General features: G+C 38.2%; 1 protein-coding gene across 1 annotated transcript; it reads right to left on the minus strand.

The window, feature by feature from the left end:
* Window positions 1-3448: 3448 nt before the first annotated feature.
* On the minus strand, window positions 3449-18219 carry LOC128697189 (nucleolar MIF4G domain-containing protein 1 homolog). The gene is made up of 4 exons (XM_053788741.2): window positions 18081-18219; window positions 10039-13306; window positions 8164-8364; window positions 3449-7458 (listed from the first exon to the last, which is right to left on the minus strand). The coding sequence occupies exons 2-4, from the start codon at window positions 13291-13293 to the stop codon at window positions 6349-6351; spliced, it is 4566 nt and encodes a 1521-aa protein (XP_053644716.2). The 5' UTR covers window positions 13294-13306; window positions 18081-18219; the 3' UTR covers window positions 3449-6348.
* Window positions 18220-19100: the final 881 nt, after the last annotated feature.

Consider the following 19100-nt stretch of genomic DNA (forward strand, 5'->3'; position numbering starts at 1 on the left):
ACACAACAGTGTGTGCATTCCACAGAACACACAACAGTGTGTGTGTTGCACAGAACACACAACAGTGTGTTGCACAGAACACACAACAGTGTGTTTCACAGAACACACAACAGTATGTGTGTTACACAACACTACAGTCATGATCATGCTCTTTCTTCTTCTCTTTCCAAAGATCTGTGTAACCTTGCTGCCATTGCATTCAACACTTCACCTTAATTCAGATCTGCATTCCTCAGGTGTAAGATCCCTACGGGTTCAGCGCTCTCCCATTTATATACGTAATAATACAGAAGCATCTTATATGTTGCGTACACCCCAGAATGTTGCAAGCGGTGGTATTATTATAATAAAAACTAAGCACTAAACCCTTTCTGAGTGGTAATAATTTCTCCTCTTGATCTTTTATTATTATTATGGGGAGCGCTAAACCCGTAGGGATTATACAGCACCTGTAGGGGGGGGTGGAAGGCATTCAGGCTTATATTCTGGGAATTGGAGCAAATTCAGTTTCCTAGATCAAGAGCCCCCTCACCAGCATCATTCCCCTCAAGGAAGGTTCCTTGATGTTGGTGAGCGGCTCTTGATTTAGGGAATTGGATCTGTGCTCCAGTTCCCCGAATTAAGCCTGAATGCTTTCCACATTCCCCCCCCCCCAGGCGCTGTATAATCCTCCGGGTTTAGCGCTTCCCCCTTGATTATAATAATAATAATCACCAGCATCATTATTATAATCAAAACTAAGCGCTAAACCCACAAAGGTCTCACCAGCATCAAGGAATCTCCCTTAAGGGAGCCTCTTGGTCTATACTCTTCCAGATCTGCCAGGTCAGGTTAGCTGTGGTGCAACAATTAAATGCAAAGTATGTAGCATTTATACTTATGACTCACTAATTCCCTGCTTGTAGACCCTATTGTGGTGTATAGAGTCCGCTCTGCCATTTTATTTGGTTTAAAACGAAGCGTGAGCAAACACTAGGACATGTTAGAAAATGGTTTGGTCCTGGGACCTTGATCACTTGTCTTTCCACTTCCATACCATCCTAAATCTGAAGAAATATTTCTTGGCATCCGTGATTTTACGTCTTAAATTCTTTAACTTTGGTCTAGATCTCTGTCTCAAATGCCTATTTCCTAGGCACTGTATGACTCCTCAGGTGCTTTATGAACCCTACAGGTTTAGCACTTCCATATATAATACATAACCCCTTTGGGTTTTAGCCCTTTCCCTTTGATTATAATTATCTGCAATCCCTGTTGCTGTCTGCCCTATCAAGTTCTTCGACTGTCTTGTATTTTTTTTAAATTTTCCTGGTACATATTTCCTCTGGTTCAATTCATCTCATTGATCAGTCCCGTTATCTCCATGACTAGTATAACTTTGATCAGGTGTGGGCTGCACACTGGTGGGGTATTCTCTATTATTATTACATTCATGGGGGAGTACTAAACCTGTAGGGGTTGAGACCTTATTAAGCTACTTACATATGTGATCATAATGGCAATACATACAGGTACTCCTGACTTAACGACCTAACTGTACAACGACCGCTCGGAGTTACGACTACCACTCCGATTAGTGTACTGTATGTCTATTTTACTTTCTTATTGTTGTTAATGCCTAGTTCTGTTTTTAATATACTAAAACAGTTATAAATGGTGCAAAGGTGACACTAAAACAATATGTAAAAATAGTTGACACAAACCCATTACTAGTACAGTATGCTGGAAATATCAGTAAGAGGCGGCTCCTCACTTAACAACTAATTCGCTTACCGGCGTACTCTTAGGAACGGAACTCAGTTGTTAAGTGGGGAGTACTTGTACCTTTCTGAGTTAAGTTGAAATATGTTGGAAAATCTAAGTAATAACCCACAAGGAGACAAACACAAAAAATGAAGTTGGGTTGTGTATTTCAACCAACTGGAGTCTTCAGTTGTTTGAGGTTGAAGGAGAAAAAGGAATTATTTTGTGTGTTTCTGTCTCCATATGGGTTGTTACTTAGCATCAACAATGCTCATACTCTTAAAGTGGTTATTGATGTTGAAAAAATGTGAGGCATTAATATAAGGGATATTAAGTGAATGGGTGCAAATCTTGGATGATATTACATCAAGGAAACACGGTGTAAACAATCTGACAATACAATATTAAATTGAAAAAAAGATTAGTCTAATTGATATCAAATTTGTGAGGGGAGGCTCCTGATCCATCGACTTGGACCTCACCTCCCCTTCCTTAGACTGATCTTAATCGCCACCAATTTCCCAGGTGCTGTATGACCCCCTACTGGTGTAGCAGTCCCTCATAAGAATAATAATAATATAAAAAATTTCAAAGGTAGCTATAATACTAAATAGTATACTAGAATACAGTATATTTTAAAACTAAATAAATGCCATTTATGTATTTATCAGCTCATATTAACCTAAATTTCAGCATGTAAAGTTGACAACTAAATTACCAGGCTATTGCAATTCAACAAATATTTTTGGAATTGTGTTTTGGACAGCCTGTAAAACATAATGGTGATCAGCTTCTGACTGCGTTGTTAGTTTGTTAGGTTCAATGTCTGTTGACAGAGGCCACAATCCACCTATACACTCATGTCACATATACACTACAGTAATACTTTAATTCCTCAAGTAGGGATTAAATTAGATTCTCTCTTTTACTGATGAATACTTCTTGGTGAATATAGATGGGGAGTAATACATCCTCGAGTGTATATGCCCTTGAATAAATGCTATGTACTGTGAGAGACTATAAAGACACCACTGACACACGCAATAATACCAGCAGATATGCAAGTGATATATGCAATACGACTAAGGTCATTTTTAAGGTACATACGTAGTCTTGTAATCTGTCATATTTATAATGAATCATTTTTAACAAGTTTCATAATTACTGTCAATAGATAAAATAAATAAGTTTTTCCCGCTTGGGTTTCATTTTCCTCTGAGAATATGTATTTAGTGTTAAGTAATGTTGAGAGGTACTTAATACAATACCACGGCTGGATTACTGTATTATAAATGTGGGGAAGCATCCCAGCCATGAGGGTCGTACAATACATGAAAGGGAGTTAGGTTTGATCCAAGGAAACAATAACTCCAGTTCTTTGGATCAAGAGCCCTTCACTAGCATGGAGGCACCACCCATGTTGAGATATATGCTGGATCAATAAACCCAGATGCTGGAAATAATAAGATGTTTGTATGTGTGTCTTGAATCATTATAAACTTACCAGGAGTTTCTTGCACACTTTCTCCACCAAATTTGACCACCATGGCTTCTCACACGAACCAATGCTGTACGACCATTACACAGGTTCGCTGCTTCCCCATCAATACACTGCCACACAAGAAACTGTCAATACAATAGGAATAGTCAACATTTTACCATTTTATAAACAAAATATTAATGTAAGGAGAAATGAAACAAAGAACACAACACTCACTTTATTCTATCAACCTAAGGTTGGCTCATTTTACCTTAACAGTTGAACATTGGTGTTCAAACGTACCAGACCTTGAACAAACCAGAATCCGGAATATGATCATAATTTCTAATCATAATGGAGCATTAAACCCGTAAGGGTCATACAAATCAGATTCCGAACAATTTTGTTATGAAAAAATTGACCCAGTCTTCGAACGTTTTTCTGAAGTCTGAATGTGCCGGCTTGTTTACAACTCAGGTGTAAAAAAAAAACTACATGAAAGCCATGTTTCAAAAGTGCTTTGAAGTGACCTCTGACACTGACCTGACTCTCAAGAGACTTGCAAGAGTCAGTGCAACATCCTCCATTGTGTGAGGCTGATAATTAAAGCCTAGGAAACACTGTTTCAGACATCGAACTTTTCACAGTTTGAACGCCACCAAGGGACCAATTAAGTTCAAACACTGAGGTTCCACTGTATTTTTACTTACAATCAGATTCCTGAAATAATCACTGTCCATGGTGATCAAATTTTCTTTTCTAGCCAGGGCCAAAACACAAGCCTCTTCCGTATTAAGTTTACAAGGCCATTATGATAACTAAAATATAAGCTATCATAAAATCCAACATTAAAGCCCACAATGGGGGTTTAGAGTGCATGAAAATACTGCCTCCTACAGCAACATGAGAACTGTTTGACATATGATCAGTCTCGGTAATACTGCCCATAGGGTGTCTAGTGCAAGAAAAATAACAGTACATTAATTCAATGATGACTTTAGTGGTTGTAGGTTCAATTATTTATTTTGTAAGCACAGTATATTACCTAGATTAAATTTTGCCTCTGATTAAACAGTTTTCTAGGTTACAGTACGCAGTACTTACACCGTGCCTGAACTAAAATTAAAAACAAAATTTACCTTCAGTTTTCCTTCAAGGAATCTGCCTTGACTCCAGTGAGGAGCCCCTGATCCAAATATTGAACAAAACTGATGCCTCCAAATCCCTCAGGCACCATATAACCTTTACCTGTTCAGTGCTCCCCCAACAATATAATAACTGATTTTATTTAGTTACTGTATGTATTAATGTCACTGTTCTAACACCCTGACTTCATCTTCCCTCCTCACTGACCTTTGACACATACTCCCTCTTTGACTTTTTGACACCAACACATTTATTACAAAGCAGTCTTCACTGCCCTTACTAACTCTTCCTCCATTATACTCTCCCCCTTGCTAGTTTCAGATCAAGCATATTTACACAATTCACGCACCCTACCTTGCAGTGCTATATAACCCTGGTGGGTTTAGCGCTTAGTTTTGATAATATTAAATTTTTAGTGTTACAACATGCACTAGTATAATACATATATGGCAGTATATGAAATTATGTTGTATCCAAAGAGGACTAACTATTAACAGACAGAAAGCAAACCTAACGAAGTACGTTTGACTTACATAGAATCCTTAGAGATTATTTATGAGAAATTCATTGACTACGTTTCACTGGAAAAAGAGTACTGAAAATACATCAGTGATACCATAACTTGGGTATACTGTAATAAACTTAATAGTTACAATTGAAACTTTCTTACATTGGAAAAGTAAGCCAGAAATTTTCATACATTCCCCAAAATTATAAAATACAAATATGCATAAATAAAAATATACTATATGTGTATTTCTTTGTTAGGAACAGTGCAGTAATTTTTATTCAACTTAATTTGACATTCACAACTAATTTTTTTTAACGCGTCGGGCATTTCCCACCAAGGCAGGGCGACCCAAAAAGAAAGAAAAACTCAAAAAGAAATAAATAAAAAACTTTCATCATTCAACACTTTCCCCATCGTTCATACATAATTGCTGTCTTTGCAGAGGCGCTCAGATATAATATACATGTACTATAGTACTGGTACTGACAACTGAGGTACATAGCCTTAAATCTCCTGTGCAAGTCTTGGCTAAAAAGCTGCAAATTAAAAGAGGCTTTTCAACTATTTAAAATACACATTTCCAATCATTACAATACACTATATAAAAACTGAAACCTATGTACACAACTCATGGCTGCTTTACCTGGACGCAGGAAGTAAAGTACCTGCACTCTGAAGGAGAACTGAGGATATTGTTGTTTGCAAGGGTATCTGAGTTGTAATGTTGGTGCGCCTCTGGCAAGACAATGATGGTGAAAGTGTTGCTTCTTTTTCGGGTCACCCAATCTCGGTGGGAGACGGCTGGTGTGTTATTAAACAAAAAGTGATACAGCTGCCAATTACTTGCACTGAAAAGCAAAAATGATTGAGGACTGTCCTCAGCAAGCATAAAAAAGTCAGAGTAAAGGGAGAAAATATTTTAAAACAAGATATATTATGGGAGTAAAAATGAAAAACAGCATTACTGGTAGGGTTAAATGTGGAATTTGGCAATAATACAACGTACAATGTGGCAGAGTGGAAGTTTAGGAAATAAAACAATGTCAATAAAATGACTGTCCATTTTACTACTTTATCAATAATGCTTCATGAGCACCTGCAATTACTAGTGTAATATGTACCTATTATTACTTCTGGTACTCAAATCAACTTCAAAAATGTAATTATAAAATATAACTCTGACATTCAATGTAAGTACAGTGGACCCCCGCTTAACGATCACCTCCCAATGCGACCAATTATGTAAGTGTATTTATGTAAGTGCGTTTGTACGTGTATGTTTGGGGGTCTGAAATGGACTAATCTACTTCACAATATTCCTTATGGGAACAAATTCCATCAATACTGGCACCTGAACATACTTCTGGAATAAAAAAAATATTGTTAACCGGGGGTCCACTGTATTCTGCTAGAACCTGTAACACAATTTCTATAATTCTAAATCTTTAATTGTTATACACTGCTGTTATTAAAGCCTCACTCCTCCTCCTCTACTCAAGATGTCTACTGCACACTGTATTCTTTTAGACAGCATTTGGTACTTAGCATTATCATCCTTTTTAATAACTAGGAACTTGAGGATAAACAATTTAAGACCCTGGGAAAGGTGATGCAGTTTGGGAGAGACATTAAGTACAGAGAATATGCATTCTAATGCATCTGCACTCATCGGGTGAATGAGAACACTAAACAAAGTTTGGCGCAAAAAGCTGATCATCTTGTTTTCTATTTCCACAAAAGAAATATTCTTTAATATAGACAAATTTACAGTTTGTTCTCCTAATAAATGAGACATAAATTTGGCTAAATTTGAAACTGCTCTTGCTTTCATGGATTCAATTTCGGTAAACTTATCCCAAAGAGCAAATTTAAGAAGGTTTTTGTACTTTCTATCAAATTTACACATTGTGTTTGCAAGACACGAATAATATGGGTTGTATACTTTGCTTTTCTGGCAACACAGCAGTATAACACTGAAGAATTCTTGCTGTTGCTGATGAGGTAGACTCAACTGAAGTAGCTTATTAAAAGCATCAAGATAATCTTCTGAGCCCTCAGTGATGATATATAGTATATTTATTCTAGGCGGGCACGACAGCTGGAGTTTAGCAGCTTTCTGCTTAAATTTTTCTGTGAATTCACTTTCTAAAACATTTTTTCTGTTAAAATTTTTGAGAGACCTGTGATCTGGAGGCGGTTTCTCTCCAGGCAGGTTCCCAGACCAAGCCGACCCCACAATCCACCAACGTCCACTCTCTCGTGCCTTCAGAAGATCTTCCAAGGTAACTTTAAGCAGTGCTGCTTGTGTTCCTCTCCTCACCATCCCTTTGAGGACCTTCTTGAGATGCTCTACATGTGAAGGATCATAGTTGGGGACTTTAGCCATATTGTTGTTTTTGATGGCTCTTAATACTTCCAATGTGAAGCACACACGTGAATATCTTGCGCTGTCTTCATTTTTCTTCTGAGATATAGATGCTTGAGTTTGAATTTTTGTAACAAGGGACTTTAGGGCTTCAGGATCATCTTTTCGTAATGTAAATCCAACACTACGAAGCACCAACAAAATGAGTTCCACCTGAAAAACAAAAAAAAAAAAAGTTCTATGTAAAATCCAAAAACCTAATAAATGATTAATGAAGCTATCTTGCAAATTACTATGGCATATCACTACTGAATTTAAAACTGTTGATCAGAAATCAAAATTTTATCTAAAGAGCTGTCCACTGGCCTCTCCCATCATTAAAAATTTGGTTGTTGGTTAAAAAATAAGTGAGAGCACAGACCAGCCACTGGCAAATCAATTATGAACCCCCACACCCATTATCCTGTGCAGCACTGCACCTCCTCGACAATGCACTTGACCAAACCATCTTTATTTACACATGACTTAATCTACATGTGACTGAAGATCAAAAAGGCATAAGACTGTGACTGGAATAATGCACCATTAACTAGTTAATAATACAAATCAGACTAAAACATGGTCATAAGTTTCTCCTATGTGAGTCTTATTTGTGTACTACAAGTGTTTGTTTACACTGCAGTTTTACAAATATTTTTGAAGTTATACTGCACACGTCTTCTCCAGATCGGGATTCTATACCCACTGTGTATTTTGATGACTTGGAGAAGCACGAAAACATGTACAGATTGTAAGATGAACTGCAACAAATGAAAATGTTGAAAGCCTTCAACAGGAGGTGCCTGCATCACTGCTGGACCATCTAGTATAAAAATTAAATGAAAAACAACCAACTGTGGCACTGGAACAGCTTTTCACCTCTTTGTCAGAAAAACCAAGGGCAAGTTTATGAAGAATGTCGTATATAAGTAGAGCATCCACCACTCTGAAGTTGTAGAGGTTAGCGATGACCAGAAGCAAGTTTTCCGCTTCTTTGGTGCTGACATCTTCTCCGAGACCCAAAAGCTGCATACGGTCATGCCATCTGATGACAAACTCGTTCAAGATGTGGGCGCCCACCTGTAAAAGAATAATTTATAAACATTTCTATAACTAAGATTATGAGCAAACTGAAAACTTACAAAGTTTATATTATATAAAGTGCATAACTCCACGGGAAAGTGGAACAGAAATCTTCCTCCGTAAGCTATGCGTGTTGTAAGAGGCGACTAAAATGCCGGGAGCAAGGGTCCAGTAACCCCCGTCTCCTATATAAATTACTATATGTAAAAAGAAACACTTCTGTGTCTTCTTTTCAGGTCAGCAGGCCTGTGTGTCAAACAAAAAAAGTCCGTAAAATTTGTATCATAAACAACGAACCAGACATTCAAAACAAGCTTCTCGAATACTGTAAATAAATGCATATTTGAGAAGGCTAAAAGTTATGGATGCAACTTTTTTAATGTAACCTAAAATGAAAATGATAGCAAATGTATAAGTAGATGTTTTATAGATCAAGATGCAACACTCATATATACTTATCAAATAAAATATGAAGTACGTACTGCACTCCATGCATTAACCCTTTGACTGTTTCAGGCCCCTTTCTGAAACTGTCATTCTATGTCACTCAATTTTTGAAAAAAAAAAAATTATTTTTTCTTATGAAATGATAGAGAATCTTTTCCCGATGGTAATGACACCAAAAGTTCTACATTTGGTCGAAAATTCATGGAATTATGCTCCTGCGAAGTTAGCGGTCTCGGCGACATATGCGTATCGGCGATTTCGCCGACTTTGAGCCCTATTTTCAGCCAATTCCATTGTTCCAGTTGACCAAACTCATAGCTATTTCTTTAGAACTCCATTTTATCTATCAGCTGAGTACAAGAAACCTCCCATTTACTAATCTGGACTACCCAATATGGTGGTCAGAAATTGGCAATTTGGCCAATTTCACGCAAACTAAAAAAGATGCCAATTTCAAAATAGGGTCCAGAATAAACAAGGTAGACATTCGTGGCACTAAAATAACATATGCTCTGTTCATTAGTCACATCTCTAGGCCCCTCTTATATTATTATTGCTTTCTATTTTGATTTTTTATTCATACAAAAAAATACAAAATTTACTGTTATGCAGACTACTGCATTATTGTAAAAATGGTATAAATAATATCAGTGCACTAGTGAAAGAATATTAGACTTCCCAGTTGACGTGTATTGGACGTGTGGTGTGATTTATTTACTCCTGAACATTGGTAAAAATCGAACATTTCCGCTATTTTGAGCTCAGTTTCAAGGTCGTTTTCATCGTCAAAGTAATGAAAATCATCTCTATTTCTGTAATATGTTTTCCATTTTATCACCTAAGACCATGAAAACGCGAATACAACGATAAATACTATACGAAAATACACCTCAAAGTCGGCGTTTTATTCCAAAAAAACGATCAGTTTTTTTTTTCTCATTACGCAATGTGTGCTGCAGGATTTTTTTTATGTGGTGCACACTGACCACACAGACCCATTCTCTCACATGTGGGCCTACCAGCTTTCTCCCGCTTGATTTGAAGCCGCTAGAATTATTGAGTATATATACATCAGAAACATTGGCTCGTAAGACGTATTTATACGTCGAAAACAGTCAAAGGGTTAATGATTGGGTGAAAAACACTGTCTTATCGACACAAATTTATACGATGCACAGAGTAAATTCTATTTCATAATTACCTGTAAGACTGATTTCAACTTACCTCAGAGCCTACATTAGAAGAGAGAACTGCCACCAGCATAACGTGCTCCTGAACCAACCTCTCAGTACTCAATGTTGGTGCCACAATTGATTCTAATAGGATGTCTGTGAGTGTGTCACTCATATCCTTGTGGCTATATTTTACATACATTTCTTCAATCTGGTTGGCAATCCCAGCCATGTTACTCTCTGTCAGACGATTTAGAAGTCCTTTCAGAGTTTTCTTAATGTTTGCAAGTTGTTCTTTCTTTTTCTCATCAGCATCGAGGGCCATCAGTTTGCGGAGTGCTGGTGGAATATATTTACCATTACTCGCAGCTTGCATATCCTTATCTTTTACTATGTTGCCATCTTTATCTCGTAAATATCCATAAATATCTTCGGTTAAACAATCTTCTTGCTGGTGAAGATCACCATCTTTACTTTCACTGCCACTAAATTCAGCACTAACTTGACATTTCATCCTGTTAGCTACAATTTGCTCACTCACTCCATATTCATTAAAAAGATTAACAGTACCCTGAGAATCCTTAGACTCAGTATCAAATTCTGAATCCCTCTCATGCGACTCTGTTTTCTGAATGGAACTGATGCTCGAAATTCTTGATTTTGTGAACTCTTTAAAATCTGTATCGCTAATATTTTTGACAACAGATTCAAACTTATCATCATCACTTGGTGGAAATTCATCATCTTCATTACTGCTGGGCATCAAGACTTTGATTGTGTCAGACTGAGTTTTGTTCTCATTCACTTCATCTTCATCAAGGCTAAATTCACCAGTATACTGAGAATTCTCAGATTCGTCATTAAATTCTGAATCCCTCATATACGAGTCTGTTTTCTGAATAGAATCAGCTTCACCATTAACTTGATTTTTAATCTTTTTCTTCTTTCTTTGATTCTGCACTGGAGAATCTTTATCATGGCTGCATATCAAGACTTTGATACTGTCAGACCTAATTTTGTTTTCATTTAGTTCGTCTTCATCAGGGCTAAATTCACCAGTACACTGAGAATTTTCAGATTCGTTATTAAATTCTGAATCTCTCTTATAAGAGTCTGTTTTCTGAATTTTGTTTTCATTTAGTTCGTCTTCATCAGGGCTAAATTCACCAGTACATTGAGAATTCTCAGACTCGTTATTAAATTCTGAATCTCTCTTATACGAATCTTTTTTCTGAATGGAATCATTGCTTGAAATTTTTGATTTTGTAAAGTCAGCTTCAACATTTTTAGCATCAATATTTTTTACAGCAGAATCAATTACTCTATCATTAACTTGATTTTTAATCTTTTTCTTCTTTCTTTGATTCTGCACTGGCATTGACACTGGAGAATCATCATTACTGGACGTCGAAACTTTGCTACTGTTAGCGTGAATTTTGTACTCATTCAATTCATCTTCATCAGAACTAAATTCACCAGTACACTGAGACTCTTTGGACTCAGAATCATATTTGACATCCTTATACGAGTATGCTTTCTGGATTGAATTATTGCTCAAAATTTCTGAGTTTATGAACTCTGCCTCAACAGTAGAATCAGCCTCTTCATTGCTAATTTGCTGTTTCATCTTTTTCTTCTGTCTCTGATTCTGCACTGAAGAATCTTCATCACTGCTAGATGTCAAAACAGCTCTTTTCTTTCTCTTTGGAGCAACTCTTTTGGATAGATAACTTATTCTAGCCAAGTTGCTATCTTCATCCTCATCTGAGTTATAAATGTCAAGATTGACATTTTTGTTTTTTATTTTCTTGTACAGTTTCTTCTCTCTTATCTTTGGTGTATCTTTTTGCTTCCTTGGAATAACATCCTCAACAGTACCCTGGCTTGAAGGGTTATTTTTCACACTGTTCTCGGGACTACTGCCATTACCATCGCTCTCATCACTAATTATGATCATTCTCTGTCTCATCACAGGGGAAGAATCACTGAATTCACTAGGAAGCTCATCACTACAACTGCTGAATTCCACGTGACCATCGCTGACCACAAACCCTTCTAAATCCTCATCATCATCGCTGTTGCTTGAGTATCTATCAATATCATTTTCTTCACCATTTTTTAAAATCTCAGGTTTACTATAATAACCACAGCCACCTTCAAAGGCCAACTCTGGGTCATTTCTAAAGTCATAAGTTAAATCACTGTTGCCATCACTTTCTTCCCTATCTGACTCTTCAGCTTCTAAGTCCAAAAAGTTCTCCATGTCTTCTTCATCATCATCTTCATCATTATCTTCTTCATCATTATCTTCTTCATCATTTTCATCATCATTATCTTCGTCTTGTTCGTCTTTTTCTTTTTCATCTCCTTCTCCTCCTTCATCATCATCACAATTATCACTTTGTTCAATATCACTTCTGTATGAAAAAGGACTATTTTCCAAATTATTTGTACTATCATTCTCGTCACTATTTACGTCATCCTCATTGTTACTAAGTGAATTTCCACTCTCACTTAAATCTTTATCATATGCGTTATCGGAGTCATCAGAATCATCTTTCGTGGTTTCTCTTTGCATACTATTTGCTTTTTCACCAAGAACAGCCATCATATCCTTCTCATATTCTTCATCACTGTCATGAATAACATCATCTTCCTTGTATTTGTCAATATTAACCATTGTGCCATCTTCGATATCTTCCAAGATGCTTCCAAAGTCATCAGCAAATATTGATGCAACCTTTTTCTTCTGATGAGGTTTCCTATATCCCAGAAGCCTTGCTAACTTGTTTACTTCCTTCGTATCCATTTCTTGACCTTTTCTTAGACTTTTCAACTTCTGTTTGTCTTTAATTAAAAGTTCTCCTTCAGGCTGTGTTTGGAACTTTGTCTGTTGTACTTTTGTTTCCTTGGAGGACATCCTACTGTCATCATTTTCAATTCCAGTTGCTCGTCTGACATATTCTTGGAGTCGAGCCATACGATCACTGCTAGATGATGATAATTTAAAACCTCCCACTTCCTCATCACTTGCAGCTGACACTGGCTCATCCATAGCCTCGTGTTTTTCAGGAATTTTGTTCTTTTTCAATTTCTTCTTCCCTGTTTCTTCATGCTCGTGTAGTTGCTGAACCTTCGTCTGCATTTTCACTTCAGATGGTTTATTTACTTTGTGAAAACGAGTATAGAACAGAGCACGTTGCTGTTTTTTCTGCTGGCGCTTCAACTTTCTATCATGTTTCCGTCCCAGAATCTTTGTCCTGAATCCTGACGACTGCATCACTTTTCCTGTCTTTTTCACTTTCATCTCTCACAGTCTTCTGAAAAACAAAAAAAAATGTCACATCGTCTAACTATACTGAGTCATCCTAGGTTAAATTTACATACATATATAAATAACCAGAGTGCAAGAAATAAAATACATATTGCATAAAGAATGGACTTAGACAAACTTCTTGTGCAAGAAACAGTCATTACTGAAAAATATCAGGCGACTGACATAAATAATTATACAAAACTAAGATCGAAATATGTAAATTATGGAAGATCAGTTAGAAACGACAAGAGTCCCGAGACAAATAAATAAATTAAAACCAAACACATCACTGGGTCCTGATGGACTTCTAAACATATATGAACAGAAATCTAATTACCCATAAGCCAATCTTTTCCAAACATCTCTTTAAATAGATCAATCTGAGTCTATTAGGCTGCATTTTAATAAGTAGATCAGTTTGAGTTTATTATGCTGCATTTTAATAAGTAGATCAGTTTGAGTTTATTAGGCTGCATTTTAATAAGTAGATCAGTTTGAATTTATTAGGCTGCATTTTAACCCTTTGACTGTTTTCGACGTATAAATACGTCTTACGAGCCAATGTTTCTGACGTATATATACTCAATAATTCTAGCGGCTTCAAATCAAGCAGGAGAAAGCTGGTAGGCCCACATGTGAGAGAATGGGTCTGTGTGGTCAGTGTGCACCACATAAAAAAAATCCTGCAGCACACATTGCGTAATGAGAAAAAAAACATCGTTTTTTTGGAATAAAACACCGACTTTGAGGTGTATTTTCGTATAGTATTTATCATTGTATTCGCGTTTTCATGGTCTTAGGTGATAAAATGGAAAACACATTACAGAAATAGAGATGATTTTCATTACTTTGACGATGAAAACGACCTTGAAACTGAGCTCAAAATAGCGGAAATGTTCGATTTTTACCAATGTTCAGGAGTAAATAAATCACACCACACGTCCAATACACGTCAACTGGGGAGTCTAATATTCTTTCACTAGTGCACTGATATTATTTATACCATTTTTACAATAATGCAGTAGTCTGCATAACAGTAAATTTTGTATTTTTTTGTATGAATAAAAAATCAAAATAGAAAGCAATAATAATATAAGAGGGGCCTAGAGATGTGACTAATGAACAGAGGATATGCTAATTTAGTGCCAAGAATGTCTACCTTGTTTATTCTGGACCCTATTTTGAAATTGGCATCTTTTTTAATTTGCGTGAAATTGGCCAAATTGCCAATTTCTAACTACAGTGGACCCCCGCTTAACGATCACCTCCAAATGCGACCAATTATGTAAGTGTATTTATGTAAGTGCGTTTGTACGTGTATGTTTGGGGGTCTGAAATGGACTAATCTACTTCACAATATTCCTTATGGGAAAAAATTCGGTCAGTACTGGCACCTGAACATACTACTGGAATGAAAAAAGTTCGTTAACCGGGGGTCCACTGTACTATATTGGGTAGTTCAAATTGGTAAATGGGCGGTTTCTTGTACTCAGCTGATAGATAAAATGGAGTTCTAAAGAAATAGCTATGACTTTGGTCAACTGGAACAACGAAATTGGCTGAAAACAGGGCTCAAAGTCGGCGAAATCGCCGATACACATGTCGCCGATTCCGCTAACTTCGCGGGAGCATAATTCCGTGAGTTTTTGACCAAATTTCATTACCATCGGGAAAAGATTCTCTATCATTTCATAAGAAAAAATAATTTTTTTTTTCGAATATTTGGCGACATAGAATGACAGTTTCAGAAAGGGGCCTGAAACAGTCAAAGGGTTAATAAGTAGATCAGTTTGAGTTTATTAGGCTGCATTTTAATAAGTAGATCAGTTTGAGTTTATTAGGCTGCATTTTAATAAGTAGATCAGTTTGAGTTTATTAGGTTGCATTTTAATAAACACACATGACTAAACACCAGGACATATACAAAATGATTCAGTCCTGGGACTGTGATCACTTTACTGGGTCATCCCAGATTATATCTGCATACCTTTGAAGAGTTTTGAGAGTTAATCTACTCTCTGAGCCTGGCCATGGGCCAGGCTTGTCTGGTGCTTGCCTGGTCAACCAGGCTGTTGGTGCTGGAGGTCTGCTGCCCCACATATCCCTAATGTAGATTTTACATGTGTATAACATGAAATTGTGTGGCCTAAATAACTAAGTTTATTCAGGTACAAATAAATAGTTACATAAATTATCATACTTAACATCATACCTGGAGTTTACCTGGAGAGAGTTTCGGGGGTCAACGCCCCCGCGGCCCGGTCTGTGACCAGGCCTCCTGGTGGATCAGCGCCTGATCAACCAGGCTGTTGCTGCTGGCTGCACGCAAACCAACGTACGAGCCACAGCCCGGCTGATCAGGAACTGTCTTTAGGTGCTTGTCCAGTGCCAGCTTGAAGACTGCCAGGGGTCTGTTGGTAATCCCCCTTATGTGTGCTGGGAGGCAGTTGAACAGTCTCGGGCCCCTGACACTTATTGTATGGTCTCTTAACGTGCTAGTGACACCCCTGTGTAAATTACCCAAAAAATCAAACAAAGTGACTTACTTCCAGATTAAATCTGCATAATGTGGTTTTTATGTGCCCATAACATGTCCTCGTGAAATCGCATGACCTGTGAGTTTCAGGACTTCCCTGGCAGGGGTTTGAGCTCCAACTGTTCTGTAATTTGCCTGAAATGCTCTGAAATGCTGTCTTCAAGAATGCTTTGGACAGGCTGCTAAAGTCAGAGATAAGATAAGATTTTCTTCGGATTTTTAACCCCAGAGGGTTAGCCACCCAGGATAACCCAAGAAAGTCAGTATGTCATCGAGGACTGTCTGTCTTATTACCATTGTTGTCCTCAATCTTGTCCCCCAGGATGCCACCCACACCAGTCCACTAACACCCAGGTACCTACTTGCTGCTAGGTGAACAGGACAACAGGTGTAAGGAAATGTGTCGAAATGTTTGAACCTGCCTGATCAGTACCTGATCAGCCAGGCTGTGGTTTGTACGTTGATTTACATGCGGCCAGCAGTAACAGCCTGGTTGATCAGTCCCTGATCCACCATGAGACCTGGTCACAGACGGGGCCACGGGGGCGTTGACCCCCAAAACCCTCAACAAATATACTCCAGGTATAACCAGCCCCTCAAGGAAGAATCCTTGACACTGGTGAGGGGCTCTTGATCCAGGGAACTGGATCTGTGCTCCAGTTCCCTGGATTAACCCTGAATACCTTCCATACCCCCCACAGGCCCTGTATAATCCTACGGGTTTAGCGCTTCCCCATAATTATATGTAGCAGTACATTTTAATAAACATTATTACATATTAACATAAAAGATAATTGAAGTTAATTAACATAAATTGATATTATAATCATGGGGGAGCGCTAAACCTGTAGGACTATACAGCAAATATGGGGGGGATGGAAGGTATTTCAGGGTCAATTCAGGGAACCAGAGCACAGATCCAGTTCCCTGGATCAAGAGCCCCTCACCAGCATCAGGGAACCTTCCTTAAGGAAAATTAAATTTATAAGGCAGTACAAATTACATGGAGTTTACCTGGAGAGAGTTCCGGGGGTCAACGCCCCCGCGGCCCGGTCTGAGACCAGGCCTCCTGGTGGATCAGAGCCTGATCAGCCAGGCTGTTGCTGCTGGCTGCACGCAAACCAACATACGAGCCACAGCCCGGCTGATCCGGAACTGACTTTAGGTGCTTGTCCAGTGCCAGCTTGAAGACTGCCAGGGGTCTGTTGGTAATCCCCCTTATGTGTGCTGGGAGGCAGTTGAACAGTCTCGGGCCCCTGACACTTATTGTATGGTCTCTTAACGTGCTAGTGACACCCCTGCTTTTCATTGGGGGGATGGTGCATCGTCTGCCAAGTCTTTTGCTTTCGTAGTGGGTGATTTTCGTGTGCAAGTTCGGTACTAGTCCCTCTAGGATTTTCCAGGTGTATATAATCATGTATCTCTCCCGCCTGCGTTCCAGGGAATACAGGTTTAGGAACCTCAAGCGCTCCCAATAATTGAGGTGTTTTATCTCCGTTATGCGCGCCGTGAAAGTTCTCTGTACATTTTCTAGGTCGGCAATTTCACCTGCCTTGAAAGGTGCTGTTAGTGTGCAGCAATATTCCAGCCTAGATAGAACAAGTGACCTGAAGAGTGTCATCATGGGCTTGGCCTCCCTAGTTTTGAAGGTTCTCATTATCCATCCTGTCATTTTTCTAGCAGATGCGATTGATACAATGTTATGGTCCTTGAAGGTGAGATCCTCCGACATGATCACTCCAAGGTCTTTGACGTTGGTGTTTCGCTCTATTTTGTGGCCAGAATTTGTTTTGTACTCTGATGAAGATTTAATTTCCTCATGTTTACCATATCTGAGTAATTGAAATTTCTCATCGTTGAACTTCATATTGTTTTCTGCAGCCCACTGAAAGATTTGGTTGATGTCTGCCTGGAGCTTTGCAGTGTCTGCAATGGAAGACACTGTCATGCAGATTCGGGTGTCATCTGCAAAGGAAGACACGGTGCTGTGGCTGACATCCTTGTCTATGTCGGATATAAGGATGAGGAACAAGATGGGAGCGAGTACTGTGCCTTGTGGGGGAGCGCTAAACCCGTAGGATTATACAGCACCTGGGGGGGATGTGGAAGGCATTCAGGCTTAATTCGGGGAACTGGAGCACAGATCCAATTCCCTGGATCAAGAGCCCTCACCAACATCAAGGAACCTTCCCGCAGTACAAAATATATTACAATTAACGGTAATAACAGTATAATAAATTACCTTTGTCAGCTTTAAGATGAACCTGGACAGATATTTGAGTGTTATTGGGTCTAATTTGAGAGAATAATGTGGTAAATATGAGCCAGTAGGCCTACTGGCCTAGTCTGACCTACTGACTCAACATGTGACAAATTTTGTTTGTATGGATACGAACCTAAAAATTATTAACTATACCCTATGTACCACTAATGTATATTTTAAATTTTGTCTATCATATTATGTAATAAAATATACATATTGATGGAAAAAAGATGGAGAAGTGGAATGTTTAAATAATTTCAGGAAGAAATCCAAAATTTTTTCCTCCAAGCCTTTTTCTCTTATGGGCCCCAAAATTTGGACTAAAAGTGGATCCCATTATATATATAAGTTTATTTAGGTATAGATATGTAAGTACAATTATTATACATAGTTTTAAATACCTAAGATAATACTCAAAAAAGTCAGTGACTTATATGCATTAAGGTTATTTAATGGAAATACCAGAACCACAGTGGTAATACCAGAACCACAGTGGTAATGGCAGAAAAACAGAAGTAATACCAGAACCACAGTAGTAATGGCAGAAACACAGTGGTAATATCAGAACCACAGTGGTAATACCAGAACCACAGTGGTAATACCAGAACCACAGTGGTAATGGCAGAAACACAGAAGTAATACCAGAACCACAGTAGTAATGGCAGAAACACAGTGGTAATATCAGAACCACAGTGGTAATACCAGAACCACAGTGGTAACGGCAGAAACACAGAAGTAATACCAGAACCACAGTAGTAATGGCAGAAACACAGTGGTAATATCAGAACCACAGTGGTAATACCAGAACCACAGTGGTAATACCAGAACCACAGTGGTAATGGCAGAAACACAGAAGTAATACCAGAACCACAGTGGTAATGGCAGAAACACAGTGGTAATATCAGAACCACAGTGGTAATACCAGAACCACAGTGGTAATGGCAGAAACACAGAAGTAATACCAGAACCACAGTAGTAATGGCAGAAACACAGTGGTAA

This window comes from Cherax quadricarinatus, chromosome 89, assembly GCF_038502225.1.
Source record: "Cherax quadricarinatus isolate ZL_2023a chromosome 89, ASM3850222v1, whole genome shotgun sequence".
NCBI classification, from domain to species: Eukaryota; Metazoa; Arthropoda; class Malacostraca; order Decapoda; family Parastacidae; genus Cherax; species Cherax quadricarinatus.

Coding starts and splice junctions, on each gene's coding strand:
- LOC128697189 (XM_053788741.2), bottom strand. CDS start 13,293: ATGAAAGTGAAAAAGACAGGAAAAGTGATGCAGTCGTCAGGATTCAGG. Junction 8,365..10,038: donor CTTCTAATGTAGGCTCTGAG/GTAAGTTGAAAT, acceptor ATTCTTTTACAG/GTGGGCGCCCACATCTTGAA. Junction 7,459..8,163: donor TTGGTTTTTCTGACAAAGAG/GTGAAAAGCTGT, acceptor TTTGTTTTTCAG/GTGGAACTCATTTTGTTGGT.